Source organism: Oxyura jamaicensis, chromosome 9 (genome assembly GCF_011077185.1).
Source record: "Oxyura jamaicensis isolate SHBP4307 breed ruddy duck chromosome 9, BPBGC_Ojam_1.0, whole genome shotgun sequence".
Taxonomy (NCBI): Eukaryota; Metazoa; Chordata; class Aves; order Anseriformes; family Anatidae; genus Oxyura; species Oxyura jamaicensis.
Window position 1 is genome coordinate 8,655,584 of NC_048901.1, and position 23,915 is coordinate 8,679,498.

Below are 23,915 nucleotides of genomic sequence, written 5' to 3' on the forward strand. Positions count from 1 at the left end.
GCAGCCGGCGGCGGGGGCGGGCTCGGGCTCGGGCTCGGGCTCGGGCGGGCGGGCTCTGCCGCGCCGGTGCCGCCGGGGCTGGGGCACGGCAGAGGCCGCGGCGGGATGGGGCTGGCTTCCTGAGGCGGGGGGAGGCGGGGGGCGGGAGGGGGCTGGTTCTGCGCTCCGGTCCCTCTCCGCCCCCTCCCGCCCCTCCGCCCAAGTTAGCCGCTCTGCCGCGGCCCCTCCGCAGCGGCTGGCTGCGGGCTGCCCCTGCCCCGCTCCCGGGGCGGGCGGGGACGGCGAGGAGCCGAGCCGAGGAGAGGCAGGGAGCGGCCCGCCGCCTCCCGGGAGGCTCCGCTCCGCTCTGGGGAGCAGGGGGGAGGCGGCTGGCACAGGCGCCCGGCTCCGCCGCCCGCCCCCCGGCACCGCCGCCGTCTGCTCAGCGCCGGCAGCCCCGGGAGATGGTGACACATGAAGCGTGCGGGGAGGACCATGGTTGAGAGGACCAGCAAGTTCTTGCTGATCGTGGCCGTCTCGGTGTGCTTCATGCTCATCCTGTACCAGTACGTGGGGCCGGGGCTGAGCCTGGGTTCCCCCAGCGGCCGCTCCTACTCGGAGGAGCCGGACCTCTTCCCCACGCCGGACCCGCACTACGTGAAGAAGTACTACTTCCCCGTGCGGGAGCTGGAGCGGGAGCTCGCCTTCGACATGAAGGGCGAGGACGTGATCGTCTTCCTGCACATCCAGAAGACGGGCGGCACCACCTTCGGCCGCCACCTGGTGCAGAACGTGCGCCTGGAGGTGCCCTGCGACTGCCGGCCCGGCCAGAAGAAGTGCACCTGCTACCGCCCCAACCGCCGGGAGACCTGGCTCTTCTCCCGCTTCTCCACGGGCTGGAGCTGCGGGCTGCACGCCGACTGGACCGAGCTCACCAACTGCGTGCCCGGCGTGCTGGACCGCCGCGAGAGCGCCGCCGCCAAGACGCCCAGGTACCGGGCCCCGCCGCGCCGGGCCGCCCCCAGGCCGAGCCCGCTCCCCGGGAGCCGTCCCCCGGCCGCTTCACCTGCCCTGCCCTCGGTTCCCCTCCCCTGCCCTCCTCTAGGCTGTGCCCTGCACCTTCCCTCCGCCGTCCCTCCCACGCACACTGGGTGCTGCGCCCTCAGCCCGTGCCCTGCCCTGGGAGCCCGCGGAGCCCTTGGCACACATGTGTATGGGTGCCACTTACACTCTGTTCTAAACGCTTGGTTTTCATCTCAGGCTTCGCTCGCCACCTTTTAGTACCCACTATGCCATACCCTAGCCTTTGTAATCTCCTTTGCCCTGACCTGTGCGCCCCTTTCATCCACCTGACACTGCTGTGGTGCTGCTGAGGTGCACACCAGTCTCCCAGTCCTCACACACATGTGTCTAATCTGCCTGTTTTTTTGCACATCACAGAAACATCCCTTAAACACCCTTTCCTATGTTCCTCCCTGTTAATTTTGATGAGAGACCTGCTGTAGGGAAAGAAGATATTTGTACCTGTTCCCTGTGTCCCCTTATCTGTGCAGCAGGCGAGTGGGAGAGCTGTCCTAAAGCACCCATCAGTGCCTCCCTGTTGGACACACAGTATATTCCTGCCCTCTTATTCTATTATTTCTCTACTTTGGTCTCCTCATACATAGTGAGCTTCGGAGGTTTTTTCTGTTCGAAGTACGCTGATAAAGACAGCGGCTTATATTAGAATCTCCAATGATGTTCTTGTAACTCAGGGTACCTTTGTGCCTTTCATTGGAGGAGGTTTTGTTTTGCTTTTCTGTGGCTGTTTTTAAATTGATCACTTTCTTAACACCACAGACACCTTCCTTAACTTGTCTGTGTTTTTATCATGGCACTTTGTATCCTGTTTGCCTTGAAGTTCCATTCTTAAATGTATCTAAAGTCTTACCCTAACATTTGCTTATGCTATATGCTTTATTCATACCTGTGTTGTTAGTACCACACATAATCCCTTTACTGAAAAGTGACCTTTAAGAAAGTACGTTTTAGCATCATAACTGTGTTTTCTCTGCGTTTTTGAAGCTAATTTTAATCATTTTTTCTTTCATTGGAGCTGTGGTGTGCAATTGCCGGGGTCTTTATTGTCTCTGTCATGATTGCTGCTGCTTTCAACCCGTTTTGGTGTTAGTCATCCAAGTACTATACTCAGACTGCTGTCATGCCGCCTGACCCAGGAGCAGCAAACTGAAGCGTATATCTAAAGGGCTGAGTCTAATTTAGGCGTTGTTTTGGTCTCCTATTTTATTAACAAAGTGCTTGAAAACACTTCTAAGGAAAATATCGCGAGCCTGTCTGATTGCAGTTGAGCTTTTACTGGTGTTCTGAGGAAAAATGCTCAAAGTTCAAATCTCATGTAAAAAAGAAACAAAAAATACCCATTTTGTGAACCTTGGCACTTAGCTAGCAAACCATTAACCTTTAATAAAGACCTGTAGTGTAGTGTTATAGATTGTCTCAAAGCCTTGTGTGCTTCCCTTGGTAACTTTATACTCAAACCTGCTCTGTGTTCAGTATTTAACTGTGTCATCCTGTTTAGCAGTTGTGGTGTGGCGTGTGTTTTTTTTTTTTTTTTTTTGCATAGGTACCTGAGAAGAGGGCACTTCAGGCTGTGAAGTAACCATTACATTCCTTACTGCAACTCTGGGGAGTTGAAAACCAGAAGCAAATGCTTATAAATGATTTTTTTTGCCATTTGTTTTTGGAGCGTCAGGAACTGTAGGCTTCATAACTGTCTTATTTCTGGATATGCAGGAAATATAATGATTCCTGTCCCATTCCCTTATGTCTCTGCATATCCAGAAATAGCTCTGCTTAATGTGGTCTCTTTACTTCCCTTTAATCTATATTAGGACTTCATCTTCAGCAGTATAACCACTATGATGTGGAAGTTTCAGATAATCTAAGGTTATCACCTTGGTCTGTTAAACAAAAAAGCCACATTTTACTGTTTAGTGTATACTGGGGTTGCTTTTGGTGCAATGAACAGCTGCTAGCTGTTTTAATAATAGTGTTCTTAGGCTACTGCAGTCTGGTTCAGTGACCACCTTCTCCAAAAATTGTTTCATTTCTAAGAAATTGAGGGTATGAGACAGGCAGTGCTGCGAAAAATAGTGTGATGGATTTTCTTTGTCAGAAAACACTTAGTCTTGTATTATGTCCTTTAAACTAAGAGCAATGCAACTTTATTTATTGGTTGTGAACACTGGATGTCTTCTGGTGAAACAGGACTTTTTCATTTAAGGCATATCTTACAGAGGCTACTGTTTTATAACGGAATTGAGATATGAAAATCTCTCAGCCCCCCTTTTCCCCCTCCCAACCCCCCAAAAAAAAGGCAGCAAACAACCGTTCTGTCAGGGTTTACAGAGATGCTAGCATTACTCCGTTTTTTGGAATATGGGCTTCAAATTCACTTTTTAAATCTGATGTGCTGGCATCTGCATTTGCTGCTTAATGCCAAGTTTAAACCTTTGTTCTTCCAACTATATGTTTATCCCCCAAAACAAAACAGCTGACTTGTGACTGCAAATAAATCTGCCTTCTTGTGAGTGTTGGAAAGCATGAAGGTCATTCAGTATTGCCCACATGTACAAATCATGAGCTTAAAGCTGTTAACTTTGTAAGGAATGCAGTTTTATCACTGCACAGTGCCCTATTGCACTACATTCCATAACCTGTGCATGGTACATAAATTTACAATGCAATTGCTCTTTTTATTGTTCTGCTGCTCTGTGTTAGACTTAATGATTAGGAGCCCTAGAATGCCAAAGACTGCGTTTGTTTTTTCTTTCTCTCTTTTGCATTAATAAACAGTTGGGGATGGGTGTTCTAGCTCTAACGGGTCAGCATGCTTTAAAAAAATATATTACTGTGTCATTTCCCCAGCACCACCAGTGCCTTTTCCTGTTTTGTATTCAAAAGACTTCTAGACAAGCCCTTCTTGAAGCAAATGTTATGTTTTATGCACAGCCAGTAAAAGAAAGAGATTGATTTGTTTGGTGGCTGTAAAACTTGGGACTCCGAGGAACTCTGAAGCTAGCTATGTGTATCAGTGAATTTGGCTGCAGTTCTCTTCATGGTTTTAGTTAAGGGCAAATTCCAAGATTTTGGGAATGGAGGCCTATTCATTCCTTCTACTGCTAGGCCTAAATAACTGCTGGAGAAGACTCTTTTTTTTTTTTTTTAAAAAAAAAAAAAAAAAAAGATACTAAGATACATACTTTGACTCATCACAGTGATATTTAAGAAAGCAGAGGCTAAGCATTTTCTTTGAACTGCTCCCTTAAATTTGTCTCAACACGGGCACCTTGAAATTGCAAGAGATACAATCTCTTGAGTTGATTCTGGAAAAAAAAAAAAATCCAAACTTTTCTGTCAGCTCAGTTCTTTAATTTGACTTCCAGAGCTAGCAAAATCTGTGAAGTGATCTATTGCTAACTTGTCCGTCTCTTCTGTTAAAGGGCTGAATAAAAAATGAATAAAATGAATAAAAAAGCCCCTAGAACTGTTGGAAAGGTTCCTTAGCCCCTGGAGGAAATGTGATTCAGTGCCCATTTGGCTGCATCTTTCTTTGTGCTCCCAGCACGAGCAGAGCTTGGTGGTCTGAAGTTGTCCTTGTAGGACATTTCATGCATGAGCTTGACTCTAATGTAACTGTGCTGTAGGAACAATAAAACGTAAATTATGTTGAAGGAATTCTACGTGCATCTTCTCACACCTCTCCTCGAAGGGGAAAAAAAAAGGCTTTGTTGCTTGCTGTCCTACTGCTTTCTTCTGCCTCATGAAAACAAGATATCTCAGTTGGTGTTTTTCAGAAGACGCAGTATTCTTGTAAGGCATACAGCTCCTTTAAAAATACATGTGGTGCAAGCCGCCTGTTGCTGTGGAGAAGCCCGTGTACTTGACAGGGTGTTGGAAGGGCATTGCTGGCTCTGCTCGTCCCACTCACACGCATGCTCTGCCTTCTGTTAGGCTCTGGTTTGAGCACCAGGTGGATTTCATAATGTTTTGTAAAAAGAAACTTCTCAAGATAAAAGCTTAGTCTTGGCTGTGTACTTGTTTCTGTGCAAGTCTATCAGAAGTTTACATGTGGAGTGTAGTCTGTGGACTAGAAAATTGACAGAACTATTTCTTTGTGACATTTTTTAAGAGCATGTGTGTGCTTGTAATTTTAGTATTATTTATCCAGATTTCAGATGCTTTAGAAACAAGAAAATTGTAATCTAAATACTTATATTTAAGAGATCTATGACAGGTTATAAAACCTGCCCTTAAACCTATCAGTCCAAGTTTTTAGAATCTCTCTTTATTTACAGCTTGTGTTTTGATTTGTTGGTTGTCGTGGTTTTTTTTTAAAGAAACAATTAACAGGGCTCAGCAGTTTGTTAGCTTGTTTTTTTCTGAAGTGTGAACTTTCACAGCTTCCAACCACATATCTGTCCCTTTGCTGGGATCTGTTCTTGATGAGGTTTTTATTATATGTGTGCTTAGGAGCTTCAGAGACACGTTGTCAAGAGACCAACTGTTTGAGAATGAAAGGCTTTACCAAATCATTTTTATAATATTAGCGCTTTTTAAAGCTCAGGCTTATCATTCTTTGCGAAGCTATGTGTGCTGGGGGTTGTAAAATACCTGTCTGTAGATAGCAAGGGGTGTCTTTCCCTACACACTGGTTTGTCTCAACTTATTTTTTCTTACAGATTGCTTAGAAGCATCAGTATAAACCTGTCTTCAGTAGCCTGATTTTTCCCTTAAATCCTTAGCATGTGGAGTATTTTAAAGCCAGCTGGTCTGATACAAAACGCCACGTCTTTTGAACCCGGTTGTGTTCACCCAGAAGCTAGCCAAACAATTCTGAAGGAACAGATAGTTTTTTTGGTAAAAGTCTTTAAATTTGACATCATAACTAAATGTAGCTGGAAGTTGGAACTCCACAAATAGCTGCCTAAGTTTCAGGTAAGCTTGAGACTTTTTTTCTAATATATTGTATCAGGTTTAGTTCCTGTTTTTTCATTCTGTTGCCAAAGCAAGAGGATGTGACAATAGGTACGTCCCGGCTTGAGTGTATACGTCTATTTTCCTGATTGTGCATAACTATTTGCATTTGGTTATATTTCACCGCTCTTTAAATACATCTTGTCATAATACAGTAATTTCGTTTTCCTGCTTCAGAAGTTTCCAGATATATTTTGCCCAATGTCAAATTTTGCCTTTTTGTTTTTATCCTTTCCCATTTAGAAAATAAAAATGTAGACTATTCTGAGTAAAACCTGTCCTTTTTTCTTTTTTCAAGTAACAATTCAGAAACAATCACTTTAAAAGAGCTGGCTTGAAATTAATGACTGAACTGGATGGTCTTTGCAAGACTAATGTACACCCCCGTTGTCTTAAAGGAGCGGTCTACTGTAAATGCGCAACTGATGCATTTCACCACACGCGTTCATGTGACTTTTTTGAGGTTGGTTATTTAAAAATTACAGTCTGTGACATTGACCACAATGTTTCACAGACAAAGTGATGCCAGAAGTCTGAACAGTTGTTTTGTGAGTTTGAAATGCCAAATAGAGGGCCCGTTCTTTATCACTCTTTGAGCAATTTTAGTGCATGTGTTTCTCTTCCAAACTAATGTGATCTTGAGCAATGGCACCCTAGGATCTCTGTTGCGTGTTGGGGAAAAAAACAGCTGTGATTCAAGAAAATTGGAGTTCATTAGTACTGTAGGGGTTTTAGGTGAAAAATAATGTATGATTTGCAAGTATGTGAATTTGATGACACCTGATAGAACAGCTGCAAGCTAGTGTGGTTGGGAGGGCATGTTTGGATATGCACGTTGAGGCCTCTCCCCAGCAGGCAATTGGTGAAGGCCTTAAGTTGGATATTAGGATGTGAACTGGTAGAGGTCATACTACCTCTTAAGAAAACACTGCTAGAGCAGATTATAACTTGGAGATTATTACAATACTGCCTTCCCTCTGGGCCATCTGTTCCTTCTAGGAAGGAGGAAGAGATTAGCTTCCTCTTGTGGCATCTTTCATCGATTTGCAGGGTTAGATTCCTAATGGGTTTGTTCAGCATTCAGCTGAAGCTTTTGCCTGTCTGTTGTAGAAACTGGAGGAGTGTAATTTGGGATCTGTTTTCCAGAAAGTAATTCAGGGTTTTCAGGCCCAGGATTGTAGGAAAGACCTTTTTTGTGAGTTTATTTCAGAGATGAAGTTGATGTTGTGCCCTGAGTCATATTTGTAAGCAAGGCCTACACTTCCTGTTCTTGTCAGAGTCCACTCGTTCCTACCCCAAGCATTAGTCACAACAGTGACGTGCTGAGCCAGCTGAAAAATCATGATAAAGATTAGTCAAAGGCTTTGTGGCTAGTTACTTTGACCTGGAAGTGTGAAGGAATGCACCTGAAATGAATTTCATTTAGGAATAGCGGGCTTATGGAATGTACCACAGTCCGTGCCTCCTTACTGTAAGTCACCACGGACAATCGCCTCCAGCCAGTCATAGAACCAAGGTCAATGTTTCTACTTGTTGCACAAGTCTGATTTTAAACCACCGGTTATTTGCCACTAACTTTACCAAGTATCTCATAGTAATGCTTGAAATAATGTTTGGTAGTGAACTCTTGAGCTTCTACTTGCTTTAGAAAAGCAAAGTGGTGTGGTCTAACTCCATAAAGCTTGTCTTTGTTCATGCTTGTATTTCCAAGAAGAAAACAGAGAGAGGTTTTTCTATTACTGACTGAAATTGTATTTGTCAAGCAAAAATACAGCATGGTATTTAATTCCTAATAATCACAAATGTGACAGTTGCTGGTATTTATATATATATTTAGACTTGCTTGATGTGGTTGGAAGAGAATGGTACTTAAACATCAGAAGTATCTTTCTAAGCAAAGTTGGCGATAGGCTGTATGGAGCACAGGAGGAACACAGAGCTGAGGTAGCCAATTACAAATTCTCTTCTTTCTGAAATGGTGGGTGAACCTTAAAACAGCAACAGCAAAAAATCTCTACTTTTTCTAATGGAATTAATGAGGAAGACTTAATCACTAGTACAGATTCACAGTGACACAGTCTCTGTAAGAGCTATTTGATGTGTTTTTGTTCATCCCTCTGCAATTTCCATAACAGAATACTCTGCTGAAAATCCAGTCTGAGAATCCATCTGAAGAGTCCTTTGCAGCTTATTGCCATAAAGATGCCAAGAGTCTTAAATACCTATGTAGTGTAGCATATCAAGTTTCAGACCTGAAGAGGATGCTTCAGTTAGTCTTGTGTTACTGCCAAAGGAGGAGCTATTTACCAGTGCATGGCTCATGTAGTGGGAGATTCTCAACTAGAACAAGTGTTTTCAGGAGAGATCTATGCTGAGAGAGGATGTCAAGCAACAAAGTACAGCCTTTTTATGGCTTTGTTTCTACTTGTATGAAATTATTTACATGTTCTCATTTCTGTGCTTCACCTCAAATATGTGGTATGTTACACTGAATACTGCTTCATCCCTACAAACTGCTGAGTAGAGCTAAGGATATGAAATGTTTTGGGGCATTGACATTCCACTGATGCATCCAGACAGGGCTTGAAAAACTTTTGGTTTTCCTGAATTTCTTAGCAGTGCTACTTAGGTAGTGTGCATCTCAGTGTACTGCTACTGCTATGAGATGTGTAGTAAATAGCACCTGCTACTATGTTCATTTACAACCTAAAACAACTCTGGACTGTCTTAAAGCTGGCTGACTTTGCCAAGAATCTCAGACTTATATTTTAATATACAGACCTTTCCTGCACAGTGGCAGTCTCTTTCAGAACAAACTGGTTTCTTACCACAAGCTATTACTACTTCACTCTGCACTTCCTCCCTTCCACTCTATTAATGATAAATTCTACATAATAGCTCACCTTTGTATTTATAGGGGAAATATTTTAACAATTTCCTGCCAATTTAAACAAGAAAACGAAGATTTGCAATTAACTTCTTATGGTCTGACTCTGTATTTTGCTATATAACTAATCTCAACCCTATTAAGCAGAGATTCTTTGATGGTACCTCACTGCAGATGGAAACGTCATCATTCCTTTTACAGAGGTTTTCTATACAACACTAAAGCTCTCTGAGTTTCCTGAACCACCTTTGCATTTTTAACCAAACAGAAAATTTGGTAAATTTCAAGAATAACGTTAATATTGAACTACTAGCAAGAAAAATTAAGATTTTTCTGGCCAAACTGGAGTTTTCAAAGGCCTGGTGATGATTTTTTTCATCATCTAATTTCAGTTCTGTTAGGGGGCCTGGTGTCTGGAGAACTGTTAAAGCAGTGGAAGCACTACCTTCTAAAAACTTCCATATATTGGAGTCTGTCTAAATTTTAGCATCAGTTCTTATGTTAATTAGACACATACATGAAGAAGATACCTGTTTACGGGGAAATAATCAGGGAGTTTTGAAAGAAGATCTTGAGAAAAGTGTGCATGATTACTTCTTATTTTTATCGTAAAAAGCTTAAAGATAAATCTTTTTTTTTTTTTTTTCCTCTAAGGTCTCTTAGAAAAACAAAATATCCAAACAAATACTGTAAAAATAGAATTGACTTTTTTGTTGTTGTTTAAACTAGCCGCTCTTGCCGCCTGACCCTGTTGCTCTCAGTAAAGATTTTACTTAGGTTACCTGTGACCCCTATATCAAAGTGTTGGGAAAAAATCAATGCCTCATAGCTAAGACAAACAGCAGCAGCATGCTGACTCATCAGTTTCCTGACAGCTTTTGCCTTCCAACTGGAGATGGGGAAAGAACGAGGAGCACAAGAATCGCAGTATAATCATAATCAGTCAACCATCCCTTCTGTTAACATGACGTAAATCAATCAAGACAGGATTACCTTCTGCTGTTCTTTGCTTCCTTCTCTTCTCTTTTTTTTTTTTTTTGAAAGAGGAGAGACAGATGTGACTTGTGTAGTTCTGCAAGGTGGAAGACTGGATGGTTTCTTCCTGTGATGAAGCAAGTACAATAGGGGTCACTTAGATGAAAATCCACATTAAAGGAAATACCTCATCCTTTGTATTGCAGTGCAAGAAAGTCAGTACGTGTGTTTAGGAACCCTTTCAGATCAGGGAATGTCTTTAGCATTTTTTCTAGACGGACAAATCTGGAACTTGGACTTTTTTCTAGTTCCAAGCATCGGAGTGGAGTTCTCATCACTGATTGTACTGTTGTGGTCAATGTTACTATTTGCAGCACATACAAAACAAAGTCTCTCCACCTTATTTTTGCCTTGAGATTTTTATTTTCTTTTATGACCAATCTCCATATAGGTTTAAAAATGATACCATCTTTCTAGCGTCTATATAGCCTGACTCTATTAGAGCTGTAGACCTGGCTAAAGAATTCATCATTAATTTCACCATTAACATAGGTCCTGTGTTTTTTATCAACTGTAATATGTTATGTGTATCAGGATTCCTACTGTTGGAGCCAGTCATATCTAGCAAATATCTGTACTGCAGAAGGTCAGAATCAGAAATAGCTGTTTCAAGCAGCTACTATGTTTTTACCCCTTTACGAGTTTTCAACCTGGAATATTCAGAAGGCAGTCAGGCTCCAAGTAGGCAAGTGGGCTAGTAATTTATACAAGTATTGTTTTCATTTTTAGGAAAATATCGTTTCCGAATGCTGAAATGATAAAAATCACAAGATACATGAGTTTTGATTTTAAAAATAACTGTTTGGATACTGCAAAAGTTAACAATGGCATAGTAGTTTTGTGAGTCTAGATACGTTGAGAAGAGACTGAAAATCAGCAGCCACAATTTCATTAACATGAACTCAGGTTTCGTTCACAGGGATTCATGTGGTGTGACTTGCAGCAAAAAGGGAATATAAGGAAGCTGTTAAATGGCAAGAGAAGTTTTACTTAACTTCTGGTTATAAAAAGAGGATCTGAGGTTTTGGATAGAAGGACTTGATCAGTCCTTGACCAGGGATGAGGAAAAAAAATGAAGGAAGCCCATATGCCTTGTGTCAACTAGGATTTTCATGTCTCAGATGGTATGTTAGTTAATAATAAAGCTTCTTGTTAGATAACCATAAAGTCTTTGATCTTAATGAAGACAGTTTGAATTTCTTGCCTGTGTTGAAGGGGCATGTGCTCCACTAGAACTATTTGCCTTGAGAGTTCTGTAGGGCTTGACGCTAAAAACATGTACAATGGTTTAAAGGAATAATATTGAACAACATGCATGAAAAGTACTTGAAGAGTCTAGTATGAGTGATTATAGTATATATACCTCAACGTGTGAGAGAAGTAGTTTCATAAGTGTTAAAGACATTCATCCCTGGCTTCTAGACTGCACTTAGATCTTTAACTAGCAACTGCTAAGGACATGTTTTTATAATATGTTTTGGGTTTCTGCTTCTTAGAGGAATTATTTGGCAGGTTCGGTGCTATTTTTCAACATCTTAGCTGCCTTGAGTCAACTGAAAATGTTCTGGATTTGCCTTCAGGTAGTCTGAATGGTTTCCATGTTGTGATGTGCTGCTTATAGCAGCTTCTGTGATGTAGCAGTGCACTGAAGAAAAGTGTGTTTTCTTGGCAGTCTAATCAAAGCTCAAGGGAGTTTCAAAAATCAGGAATACTGCTGTGAAATGGATTATCTTGCAATGGCCATGATGTTGAAGTCTGACATAATCCTTTCAGTTTTCCCAGTGTGAGAAACAGATTATCGTGTGGTCAAGTAGGGATGTGGTCAATAAGTAGATTGTTGTGGTTAGATGTGGTTGTGCGTGAGGAAGAAGAATCAGACCCTTCCTGTCTGGAGGAGCCTGTTTTTGCATGTCCTGAAGTATCCTAACTGATCGAGAAGGTGCAGAATCTGTATCACTGTTACGGCTCGTTGTTCAGGTATTTGTATCTGTCAGGTCTTCCAAGAGCTTCTTTATCTCAGAACATCACCCAAGTTTTCTCTGGATGGAGCTCATACCAGCTGTTTTTACGTAGGTGCTAACCTGCCAATGACAGCGGTGCCTGTGAAGAAATACTGCTGTAGCTGCCCAGAATGTTTCCTGGGTACTTAGAACAATAGCTATCGGCAGGAGAAACACACTTGCTTTGTCTGAACCTTTGAAAGTGGTTGATGAGAACATTTCTGTTTACTTGACTAGGATTTCACCAACAGGAAACTAGGAGGAAGCTGTCTGTCCCGTTTCTATCCCAGCAGAAGGCCCAGCCAGGGGCGTGTAATTAGTGTATTATAAAACTGGATTGTTGCCCATATTATTAGGTACTACAGGGAGCCTAGCAGAAATTGTTCTTAACATGGCTGTCCCGGCTTGCTCAGACAAGTTTTTGTGTTTGACAGTGCCTAGACTGGCTTGTGCACACTGTTTGCTCAGCTAGCTTTTATGTTACTCAAAACCAGAAACTGATACATGCGTGTCAGGGGGTGCTTTGTGCTGTTGCTGTTCAGCACAGGTTTTATATTCCTGCCAAACAGCTGAACCCTCCAGTGCAGGGGCTGCTTCTCTTGGGACACGCAGAGGAACCGTGTGTCGTTCCCTGTCCTGAGCCTGTAAGAGAGCTTCTCCTTTGTGACTGCCCAATGACAACAGTGTTCAAAGGAAGTAGCAGTGGCAGCAAACTCCTTTGCTGCATGAAAATGGCAGTTTCTTGCTATGTATGGGTGTCAGTATCGTATTTGTGAATAGCCGAGCCATCATCTCTAAAAGGCAGCAGAGAGCTTTGGTTCCTACTTTTCATATCCAGCGAAAGGACTGCTTGCCACTGACCCGAAGTATTTTAACAGCAGCTGTTTTTTTTTTTTTTTTTTATTGTATTTTCTATTGGATGTGTCGGCTTGGAGCTCTTCAGAAATAAGTTGCCTGCACTAAAGTGTAGAAATTCTTGTATCCTATTAGTTTCGCAGTCTTGAAACCACAGATGACAAAGCTGTTACCTAGCAAAGGCACGTAAGGACTATTGCTTTTGAAGAACATACAGATGGGATGTGTACGTGCACATGCTCTGTATCTTCTACAGTACAACTGCTTCTCCCAGTGCCATTCTGGGATGCTGTTCGTTGTATTGATGCAGAAACAGAGGCAAATGTTGAATGCCTTGCCATGATGCTATGACACCAGACCTAGGACGGCAGCACGTGTTGAGTGCTCACCCATGTGCTGACGCTAGGAGGTTACGCCTCACCACAGGCAGGGATCTACAGTTCTGTCTTCTATGTCTTTGGATCTGTCAAAGGAGTGAGCTTGGGTTGGACTGTGTAACGAGGTAACTGTGAGAAGACCTCCTGTCCCTCAGGTAAGTAAAGATCTTCTGAAACAGTTTTGTAAATATCCTGAAACAAATGCAGAAGTAAGTCTTGCTGCAAATTGTCCATTGCCTGACTGCTTCTATTTGGAAATAACTCCCCCCTGAGTCTTTCTCTCAAAAGGCCCTCTTGATGAGAGCACTTTTTCTTCTTTGTGCTCTAGCTAGTGTCGGAGGGGGGAGAATTGGTATTTGAGGTGCAGTTGGACAAAAATGACAATATAAATCATGACAGAACGGGTACAGCTGCAATTTATAAAACTTGCCGGATGATCAATAGTTGCTCCTGTGTACTGCGTGGATAGTGGGTGGCTGTGATAAAGCACTGGTTGCCAGCATAAAACTCGGCTGGAAATCTTACAGAAATTGAAGGATGGATTCCTTGAACGTTTGGGAAATGTGGGATGCTTGGTCTGCCAAATACTTCAGGCAGGATGAATCCACCCCTTTCCTAACTGGGATATTTCCTGACTTCTGAAGTTATTTGGGGATCATCATGAAAACTCTTGTTTTCTGGATTGAAGCCTGGCCAATCTCAAATCTGGAAATAACTGCTTGTGAGAACAAAAAAAAAAAAAAAACAGTTATATATTTCAACTGTACTGTCAAATATGCTGTTTGGCATAAGAGAGATTCTGAAAGTTTTTCCTAGAGCAGAAAGGGTCAGAGAACAGCTTTCTTGTATGGAAGTCAGTAGGCTTACAAACCCAGGAATATAAATGCTTCTTTACTCCTTTTTGTGGGAATATGTGTTTGTGCGGGGATGTTTGTGGAAGTTTAAGGCAAACCAAGTTGAAATAGATGCATTAAACCCAAACAGTTTGCTATACCTCTGTGTGAAACATGACATCTTGGATTATTCTGAAAATAATGTTGTGTAACTTGCACAAAAAAACCCACAAACCTCTAGTATGGTTTGGACCCCAAACTAGCTAATTCCACAAAGGTGCTAGCTATTAAGTTATTGTATATTTCAGGATGTTCTGTATGGTGTATACTGCTCCAATACTCTTGTCTCCAAAAGAAGAAGAAAAACTCTGCCATGTGAAGTGGTCTCTCTGGGGTCAGTGAGGGGCAAATACAAGAGGGAAATGGCTGGGCGTTAACGACTTCCCACAGGATAAAGGACAAACGGTCCTCCCTTTAAACAAATCCAGTTACTGGGTGCGAGCAGCAACTCTGAACCTTCGTGGATTTTTGCAATTAAGAATACAGGCGGCGTGTTCCAGAAGACAATTAAACAAGTGTTTATAGTGGTAAGGGAACTCGGAGAAGGAGCTGGTTACACCAATTCATTCTGGTTATTAGCTTTTCTTTCCCCTTCCTATTTATAACCCACTTAAACGTGACTAATGGCTAAAGCTAGAACTTCACTACATGTCACATAATCTTTTTTATTTTCACCCTGGTGGAGGACGCAAGTTGAAACAAAGGCCTTGTTGTTTAAGCTCCCTTTAAACTCTATAAAAGTTCACATGCTTTCAAGCCATGCTTTTAAATCACACCTCTGTGCCTGTATGGGAAAACTACAGGCAAGTTCTGAGCAATTAATTCTTCATTCTCTTCAGAACTGAGCTGATGGCATTGCAGGAAAGGGAGGAGGAGTATAAGCATGACAACGTATTTCTAAGTTCTGTACTTATTAGAGATGGAGATGGGACCGGCGACTTGAGGTCATACAAGGAGATACATGGAGCTTTTAGCCCCCAGGTCACTAGATCAATGCAGAGCATGCTTACAGTGCTAAAAGCTCACACCCATCTGTTTGGTAGTTTCAGTGCAGCTCTTAGGTGACAGATGTCCTCTCTACAAATGCAGCTATCAATATGGCACTAAATAGACCCTCTTTCTTTTTCAGTCTTAGTTGAGCACCTAAGATTGAATTAGATGAATTGAGCTATGTGAATGGCTGACTTGTCCGTGAGGTTGTAAGTCTCCCTCTGATGATTTCTGATTTGATTACCAAGCCTCTGCTGTCACACCAAAGTGCTTTTCTGCTCTCTGTAGATAAAAGTGATGGTAGAATGGGATGCAGATATTGAGTACGTCACTGTTAGACTGTTGGCACATATCTAGAGCAGTGTCAAAATGGCAATCCTGACTTCTGTTAACCGTGTCACTCCACTTCTGTTATATGAGGAGTGTCCAAACTTGTATCACAAATTTGTCCTTGGATACAGGAACCTGAAATGTTTAACTTCAGCTTACCTTAAAGAAGTTGCCTCAAAGACATGCGAAGTGGGAGTAAGGAAAAAAAAAAAAAAAAGAAGCCTTTGAAATGAAACTTCTGGATGTAATCACACCTGGAAGTCACTTCAGTAGGCGGGTACTGGATGCACTTATTTTTCCCTTCATTTGTAATGGCAGTATTGCAGAGCAACTTTTACTGCTCTGAAGAAGTTTTTATAAGGACTGTGAACTGTAAGCTAGCCCAGGAGGCCAGAGTAGCTTTCTGATAGCGGGAAGATGGGAGGAGACACTGTGTTAGCAACAGAAATAAAAATAGATCTGGACTTTAAAAAGGGAGTTCAGGTTTCTCAGAATTCATATAATCAGAGTGTGAAGTTTTGATTCCTGTTTATGTCTAATTAGAGTTCTCCTTTAGAAGAGGGAGGTGTCTCTGAAGTAGGAGCTGCTAGAGGTATGATGCCACGAACAAGTCAGTGCAAGGTGAGGGTGTGGATTCCTGGCAAGTCACAGCTCTACTTGCCCAGCCTGGTGCCTGTTCTCCCACAATAAGGGTGCCGTGTTTCACCCTCACTAGAGATGGATAAGTTGACTCACACCTACCGTGGGACAAAAACATACCCATGTTGGTTTTGTCGTTGTTTGTTTGTTTGTTTGTTTTTTGACATAAGTAGCATGCTATAAATTGACATGATAGTATACCTCCAAATAATACTATGTAAAACCTACTGTGTTTGGATTGAGAGGAACTATATTTCTTTGTCGTGACGTCGGGATCACAGGGGAAGGTTAGTGAGCATCTCTGTTGTATTCTTGGGTCAGAAGTGTTCGCTGTGTTTCTTTTGATTGCTACAGTGGTCTTACCAGTGGTAGGAGCTGTGCAGGAGTGACAAATGCAGTCACTTGGCTAACTCTTAACCTGAGATAAATGGGATTGGTTTATTTGGCTTGAAGCTATGGAACTAAGTGAACTTGCAATGGGATTCTTAGCCACTTACGAGAAAAGTTTGGGCTTAGTTTCAACAATTTAGTGATGAAATTCAAGCATGGATACCAGATGCAGTTCACAGTCTCAGAAGAGGTAGGCTTAGGGACTTGGTAGCTCTCTTCCCAGAACTTGTGTGCCAGTGGGAGAGCTCCTGAGCTGCACTGCAGCTCATCCAGCTGTTGGGGGGGATCAGGTATCAAACAGAAGGGCACTATTGTTGTATTGGTCTAGTCTGGACCGGACAGAAAAGAACTGATGTCTCTGACAGAAAAAAGGGTCAGGCTGTGCACGCAAGCTCTTAGCTCAGAGCAGTTGGTTTGGCTGGCTGCTAGACAGGCTCTCGTGTAATTAATCTTTGTCTGGCCTTGTGTGGTAGCACTGCTTTGGTTTATGTGCTGCACTGGATCGCATCCTGGTAGAAAATGGAGGTGGCAAGAGGGCTATGGAAGGTATGTTAGTTTGTTGGCCGGGAATCTCCATTTGCCTTTAGTATTTTCCTGGCTTAATTTTGCATGTCTTCAGTGGCATTGCACTCTTATTCAATTAAATTTGTATGGTGCAGTCTCAAATGGGTTATTTCCTTGGTTTGACTTGCCAACATCCAACTTTCTGTTTCCATTGAGAGAAAGATGTGGGAGGTTTAGATTGTGGGAAGTGTTGGCTGAAATAATGCAAAATGTTAAAGGTTCTGAAAAAGCAAAAGTGGACCAATGACTTTGAAGAGAAACCTCTTTGTCATTGGATGGTCTTTGTAAGAATTGCCATAGATGTGTAGACTGCTGCCCAGCTTCTCTGCTCTTTAGTCGTGTCATTTTATGACATATAGGCATAAAATTCAGCACAATCAGGTTCAGCAGCTCAGATGCATGCTTCCCTACACAATTAATCCTCAGCAAGGAACAACAAAGATGTTCCTCAAGACGGCAGGAGGCTGGTTTTCTGTGTGTGTTTGTTGTGTTGTGTTTCTTTTTTTTTTTTTTTTGGTTCATTTGATCTGTTTTTACCTCCTTTTTTTTTTTTTTACTTTTTTTTGAGTAAGAGAAGATACAGTGATAATCTCAGTAGCAGAAAACATACACTTGAGTTAATCAGCTGCACTGCTGCAAAGAAAAAAAAAAAAAAGAACGAAAGGTTTTATGCCATGCCATAAAGCATGTTTGAGTAACTGCAGAATGTTGACTTGGATTTCTAAATTTTGGCAGGAAGTGAGGCAGGAAATGCATTATTAGAAACCTTGTCCAAAAAAATCCGTAATGGCCCGGTTTAATTATGTTGGCAAGGAACTCTGGAAAGGTGGTCATGCTTCCATCAAATGCTGACAGCATATCTGTATATTTTTGCCAATTGTTGCCTCTTGCCCCTCACAGTGACACTTGAAGAGAACAGTCGGTGTACACTGAATGGGAGCATGGGAGTGGAAGCAAAATAGAGCAGCATTTTTAATTCCAGCACAGGCTGTTTTGGCATGCTGCATAGTGTCTTTTCCAGAGGGATTTGTGCATTCTGTGGAGTGTAACTGGACTGGATTGAAACTAAGTATTTGCAACGTTATTTGCAGTGTCCGCTGTGTAAGTTCATTTCTCTGTATGGATATTAATGTAATGACTCAAATTGTTGTGAAGCTTTTTTGGATGGTCCTATCTATGAACAGTTCAGACCGTGTACAGAAGGCATCATCAGTGTTTGTGACAGCATTCACGTTCTCCTGCTGATCTGCATCCTGGTGTCAGCCATCCCTTCAGAACTCAAGGGCACAAACGAACTCAGAGATACCTCCAATTAAATTGACAGGTACCTTCTAAATTTGAGTCTCGTCCTGACTACTCCACTGTTATAAACGTTTATTTCTGTTGCTGTTAGCTTCTTAAAAAGAAATGCAGATGTAGAAATTAGTGCCATCTGAACCTTACATATAAACTGTACAAATAAACCTACCATGCTGAACAGAAATCAGATATGTAATTCCTTTGGAGGTATTCAGATGCTTTGAGTATCTTTTCTTCAGGTAACCTGCCTGTTGAAAAATAACAGGTTTTGTTCCCTGTCTTCTCTTGAAGGTTGTTTATTTTCTTACCTGTATTCTAAGATCTAATTTTTTCAGGAGTTACTCTCCTATTTTCAAATGGTTCTCTTTGATACTGGTTTTAACTTCACCCTCAAAAAAAGGATTGTTCTACAAAACTCCTGCAGGACATCACTGTAAAGCAGACCTGATCTGTATGCTGCTTTTCCTTTTTGTCATGAGTTAGGGTCCTCAGAGCTGGCTTACACCAGTCATGATCTAAAGATGGGAACTAGGTAAGACTACTTAGGCTAAGTATCTAACAGTGACTTACAAGTTCCCAGGTATTTCTCTTTCACTACAGCAAACTGGCATAAAACAACACAAGTCTGCAATCTAAAGCCCTTGCCCTTCCAAACCAAATGGCTGTATGTCAACTGTCTGTTGGCAATGGTCCCAGACCATTGCTAATTCCTGAGCTATGCCCAAAATTTGTCTGGGAGATCGTTGACCAGCCTGGGCCAAAATCACCACAAGGACCAGTGATGAAAGTAATGCAATAGAGAAATGTTTTCTAGGTGACAAGTATGTTGTTTTTTTTTTTTTTTCCCTTCTTCCTCACCCTGCTTTATGGTGTCCTTCATCAATGGTACATACTTAAGGGATTTAGAAGGGAGGTGCCCTATTACCTTCTCTCGTGTGTGTACCCCCTGTGCTGCTATGTGGCTGCACCATACTGAACTGGGAAATCTGTGGAGAAACTAGTCAATAAAGGAAGCAGCCATCTGCTGGAAATTGGAGACAACTGAAGTGGAAGCTGGGATTAGAATTGCCTCTCTTTCTGGCTCCGCCTTTCTGTGGAAGGAAAATTAAAAGATTGTAGAGATTCCAGAAACCTCATGAGAGTGGTGTTTGCGTGTGATTGTAAATAAATAAATAAATAAATAAATGAAAAATGCACAAAGGGGCTAAGTTACAACCATTTCTGAGGTTTGGGTATTGATTTTTTTTTCCTTATCCAAGTGCAGGAGGGGCAGACCAGGCTTTCTCTGTGTCCAATTTGCAGTGAATAGGGCAGTGTTGATCTTTTTGGAAAACAGTACAGTGAGACAGCCTTCAAGTAAAATAAGAGTAGGCCATGAGAACCCATGATGATGACAAAGCTGCCCAATCACCACTCCTTCCCTCTCAACTCCCAGCAGACATGCCCACTTCTTCCTTTGCTGAAATGTCTTTGATTTTGGAACAAAAAACTAAGAATCTGTAAGTTGTTTGCTACCACTCAAACTGTTGGCAACACTAAAGAACAGGAAGCTGACCTGTGGTTTCCTTGTTATTTTCCACTTGTTTGTTTTCCCATTTCAAGGAGGAAGAGGACCGCTTTATGTTCTGCTCTGTGGGCAGCATCTGTGTGATGGGTACATAGTGTCATCAGTGAAGATCAGCCCCCTCAGGCACCTATCTCACCAGCACCCAGCAACCGCTCACCACGTGCAGGGCTGCAGAATGCCCCTCTCTGCCCTGTCTCCTGCCTCCTAGGAGGCACAACCAAATTTCACATTATCACTCTAGGAATGTTACCACTGCCTTTTTCTCTGTATTTTAATAATTACATTTGATTTGGTTTTGGAAATAACTAGCATTGCCTTTTATTTAAAGCAAGCCTATTTAGCAGCACTGGTATGTTGGTAACTCAAGAGCTACTTCTCTCAAATGTGTTTTAATAAGATCCAGTGCATCACATTTGTGTGAATTGCAAGCCATTTCCTTGACACACCCGTATTTTTAGGGTTTAATTCAACTTCACTTAACTAGCCCAGAAGTGGACATGAATTAGCTGAAGCCAATGAGGTAACCTTGCTGTAAGTAAGGAAAGAATAGGAGTTATTGTAAAAAGACTTTAATGTCACTGAATTCCATTTGTCCCAGTGTAGATTTCATGGAATTTCTGGATCCATCTTTTTGTGCCCATCTAGATAAGAAGGCAATAAGGAGCATGACTGCCTGGCACCATGGAGCTACACAGCTGGCACCTGCCTAGTTGTTGATTTTTCCAACGCTGTGCCCAACAAAGTATTTTATGACATTCAGTGATCAGTGCAAGTAGACAGTAAAAGCCCACTACATTTATTTTTATTTCGAAGTTATAAAATGGAAAGTAGGCACATTATATGCTGTGCATATATATAACACATATAAAGTTGTGTTTAAATGGAGAATAGGAGCAGCTTTCCTACTCATCATTAGTATTTTAATAGTGTTCGCTCTTTGCTTGCAATACACTGACAGTCCTGAAACAAGTGAGGAGGGGGCAGGAGGAAAAGCTTTCCTAAAAGAAGCAGCATCTTTTGATGCCTGCAGCCACATCTTGTTTTAAATGTAATCTAGTCATTTGTTGTCACTGGAACAAAATTATCATATCACCCTTGGCTAATATTTCGATAACCAAATGAGTGTGTATATTCAGACTGAAATGAGCTAAAGCATCTACAGCTTCCCTCCTGGAGAGAATAGAAGCAGGAAGACTCATTCATAGTCTTTAACAGACCATGCAGGGACTGATCCAAACCGTGAGTGCTTTGGAGGGATTCAGCTGAGGGTGGTAAGCTGCATCTGTAAGACAGGATGAAATCTTATTCTCTGGATGTTGTCGCATTGCCACCTGTATTGTGTGGTGGGGAATTTTCCATACTACGTGTAAGCAAAAGCTGCTATCGGTGTCTTTGGGGGCAAGTATTTTCCCAGGCTGTGTCAGTGGCAACCTGCTGGGCTCCATTTTAAATAGTGCCTTCACATCAGGCAGTTCACTAAAATTCATGTGCTTTGTTTCTCCGTCTGTCAAAAAAAGGTGATGGTAGGCAGAATGAAAGTAATTCTGTATTTCCTAATTTGCTCTGAAACTGACTCAAGAATTGTTGCTCTCAAAATGTACTAAGGCTACATGCTGGGTCTTAGCCTGTAGCTCACACTGCAGAGCTCCATTTGTCTGCTTTCAGAAGTGGAAAACAAGGCACCTGGAGGCTTGGGTATTCGTTTCTGATAGTAAAAGCAATTACATTTTGTTCTTGAAGATGGCAAAAGGCGTGTGTCTTGTCAGAAACGGAACAGACAGAAGTTTATGACAACCGATAGATTTTTATTTTTTTAATGACATCAGAATAATCTTCTTGTTGTGCAATAAAACAAATCAAGTATCACAGAATAGTAGTGACAGAGGTTTCCACAGATCTTTTATATTAAAGAGATTAAGTTTGGGACTATTTCACTCTTTTAAGTTTTGCATAGAGTATTAAAAATCAATCTCTTTAATCTTAGCTTCTGAAAAAGTAAGCAAATATAGCGTAGAAAATAAGTTGTTAGCTCTAAGAAGTGTCATTTTGTAATGGCAGTAAAGTGATTATTTCTTTAAAAGAGCCATAACAATGACTGTTGCTTACTGTGGTTTTTTTTCAAGTTTATCTTCAGGAACAATAGATCAAAATTCTCTCAAACTTCTCCTAAATTTCTACCATCCTTACTTTTCTGAATATTTGCAGTTTGGAAACAAATACGTTAATAGTGAATTGCAATAAATATTTTAATTTGTATTTTAACTACGTTTACTTGCTATTCCTAGACTGTCATAAAACATGCAGCTTACCTTGGTATTACGTTTCTAAGCAAAACTATTACCGGGAATAGTCCTGGATTTATGGCACCAAAATCCCAGTAAGCTCATGTTTTTTCCTGCGTTGGAAGACTACTGAATATCTCTCATGGTCAAACCCTTAATCCTGGATACACGTCTCCTTTTTTCTTGCTTTAAGTTAATTTTCTTTATTGCTGTCTGAAATTGTTGCCATTTCTTATTATTCTGACCTATCTTTTGTCAGTCAATTTTACAAGTGAACATGTAAAATACCACTTAATGGAATAGGTAGAATACTCAGAAGGGAACAGGTACTGGAATAGTAGGATACTCAGAAGGGAACAGGGCTACCTGGTAAATATCTTCCCAGTTCCAGTAAAGCCCTGCAATAAGCTTTGAAGGCTCTGACAGGTTTGCTGTAAGTAACAAGTAATGCTAATAGGAAAGATTGGGAGTTTTCCTATGAAATGACAGGATAAAAAAAAGGGGGGGGGGGGGGGACAGGTGATTCTTATTTGCCTGCTGCATCTTTCCTATAGGCCTTTGTTAAGACATTTGTTCTGCTACAGCCAAAAGACTGAGGAGAAAGGTGCTTGCTGGCTTTTGCATTTGAGATTCCAGACCACTACAGGAAAAAAATGAGGGGTGAAGAGGTAGGTATCATTGTTTCCTCTATTCAGTTAGGTCATTGATTTCACCATCTTCGTTTAGAAAGTGCTTGAGCTGTAGCTGAGTCACACTGGAAGACCTATAAAGGTAACAACCTGGGTTTATTTTGCTGACACTTGCTGGCTGGACAGGTACATTAGATGCTAGTGCAGAAAAAAAAAAAAAAAGGTATTTGAAACGAAACTCCGTAATCTGGGGATCTTGACCATTAAATATTCTTTGGAAATCTTTTTGTTTGGTACTGTTGAATGGTCCTTTAAAGAACAGTTTTATAGGTTGATACTTAAAACATGGTTAGTGTAAAGAGTTGAGTGTAAACTATGAAAGTAGTACTTTTCAAAGAAGAGTTTTCCAAAACTCTAATTCCAAAAGGAAATACCAAATGAGTTGGGGGATGAAGTAGGAGTCCAGGAGAAACGGGCTGGCAGAGAAAACTAAATAAATGAAATAAATGCTTCAGCTCAGAACCAGAAGTTGGGTTACCTCCACCAGTCATGGCAGCCACTTCTGTCCACTTTCCCTTCTGCGCTGTTGGTCACTGGGTGACTCCTTGTACTGAAGAGAAGTACCTCTGAAGAGAGTAGCTCTAGAGCAAAGAATTTTAAAGAAGTGGATGAATTGTATAAATACACAGACCACGTTAATCAGTAGTTATTTCTAAGGAACATGGGGAGGAACAGTGAAGTGAGAAAGGAAAGGGGAGTATTTAAGGGTGGCATTCTTTAGTTATTCCCCACTGATTCATTACTTAAAACATGCAAAATGTTTGCGAGTATGCCATGCAGCTGCATTAGGAAAGAAGGCCTTGGTGATTCATTGTGTTTTCAACAGTCATAGGGAAACAGCATAGTATCTTAAGCTAATTCGACGTTGTGTGTTAAACCCTTTACAACTGCCATTCCATTTCCTCATCTCAGAGTTACAAAACTGATTTTAAATATGTGAAACATCTTCCATTGATGTTTTGGGGTTTTTCAGGCTGGTATATGAAAAATCAGAAGCATGTAACAATTCTTGGAAGTATGTTTTTGTTACGTTGAAAAAGTCATGTCTGAGGTCTTAGTTGGCTTGCATTAGCAATTCCATGTCCAAGGGCCACGTTCTCAGA

The 23,915-nt window shown here is 41.5% G+C and overlaps 1 protein-coding gene and 1 long non-coding RNA gene across 2 annotated transcripts in view; one reads left to right on the forward strand and one right to left on the reverse strand.

Annotated features, from left to right (window-relative positions):
- Positions 1 to 1,609, reverse strand: part of LOC118171322 — an 11,845-nt gene extending 10,236 nt beyond the window's left edge. Inside the window, exon 1 of the long non-coding RNA XR_004753160.1 lies at positions 1,504 to 1,609. This is a non-coding gene — a long non-coding RNA (uncharacterized LOC118171322). The remainder of the gene's footprint in view (positions 1 to 1,503) is intronic.
- HS6ST1 (heparan sulfate 6-O-sulfotransferase 1) overlaps positions 40 to 23,915 on the forward strand; it is a 185,847-nt gene continuing 161,971 nt past the window's right edge. The window contains exon 1 of the mRNA XM_035334330.1: positions 40 to 971. Coding sequence (XP_035190221.1) covers positions 454 to 971 — 518 coding nt within the window. The 5' untranslated portion in view covers positions 40 to 453. The remainder of the gene's footprint in view (positions 972 to 23,915) is intronic.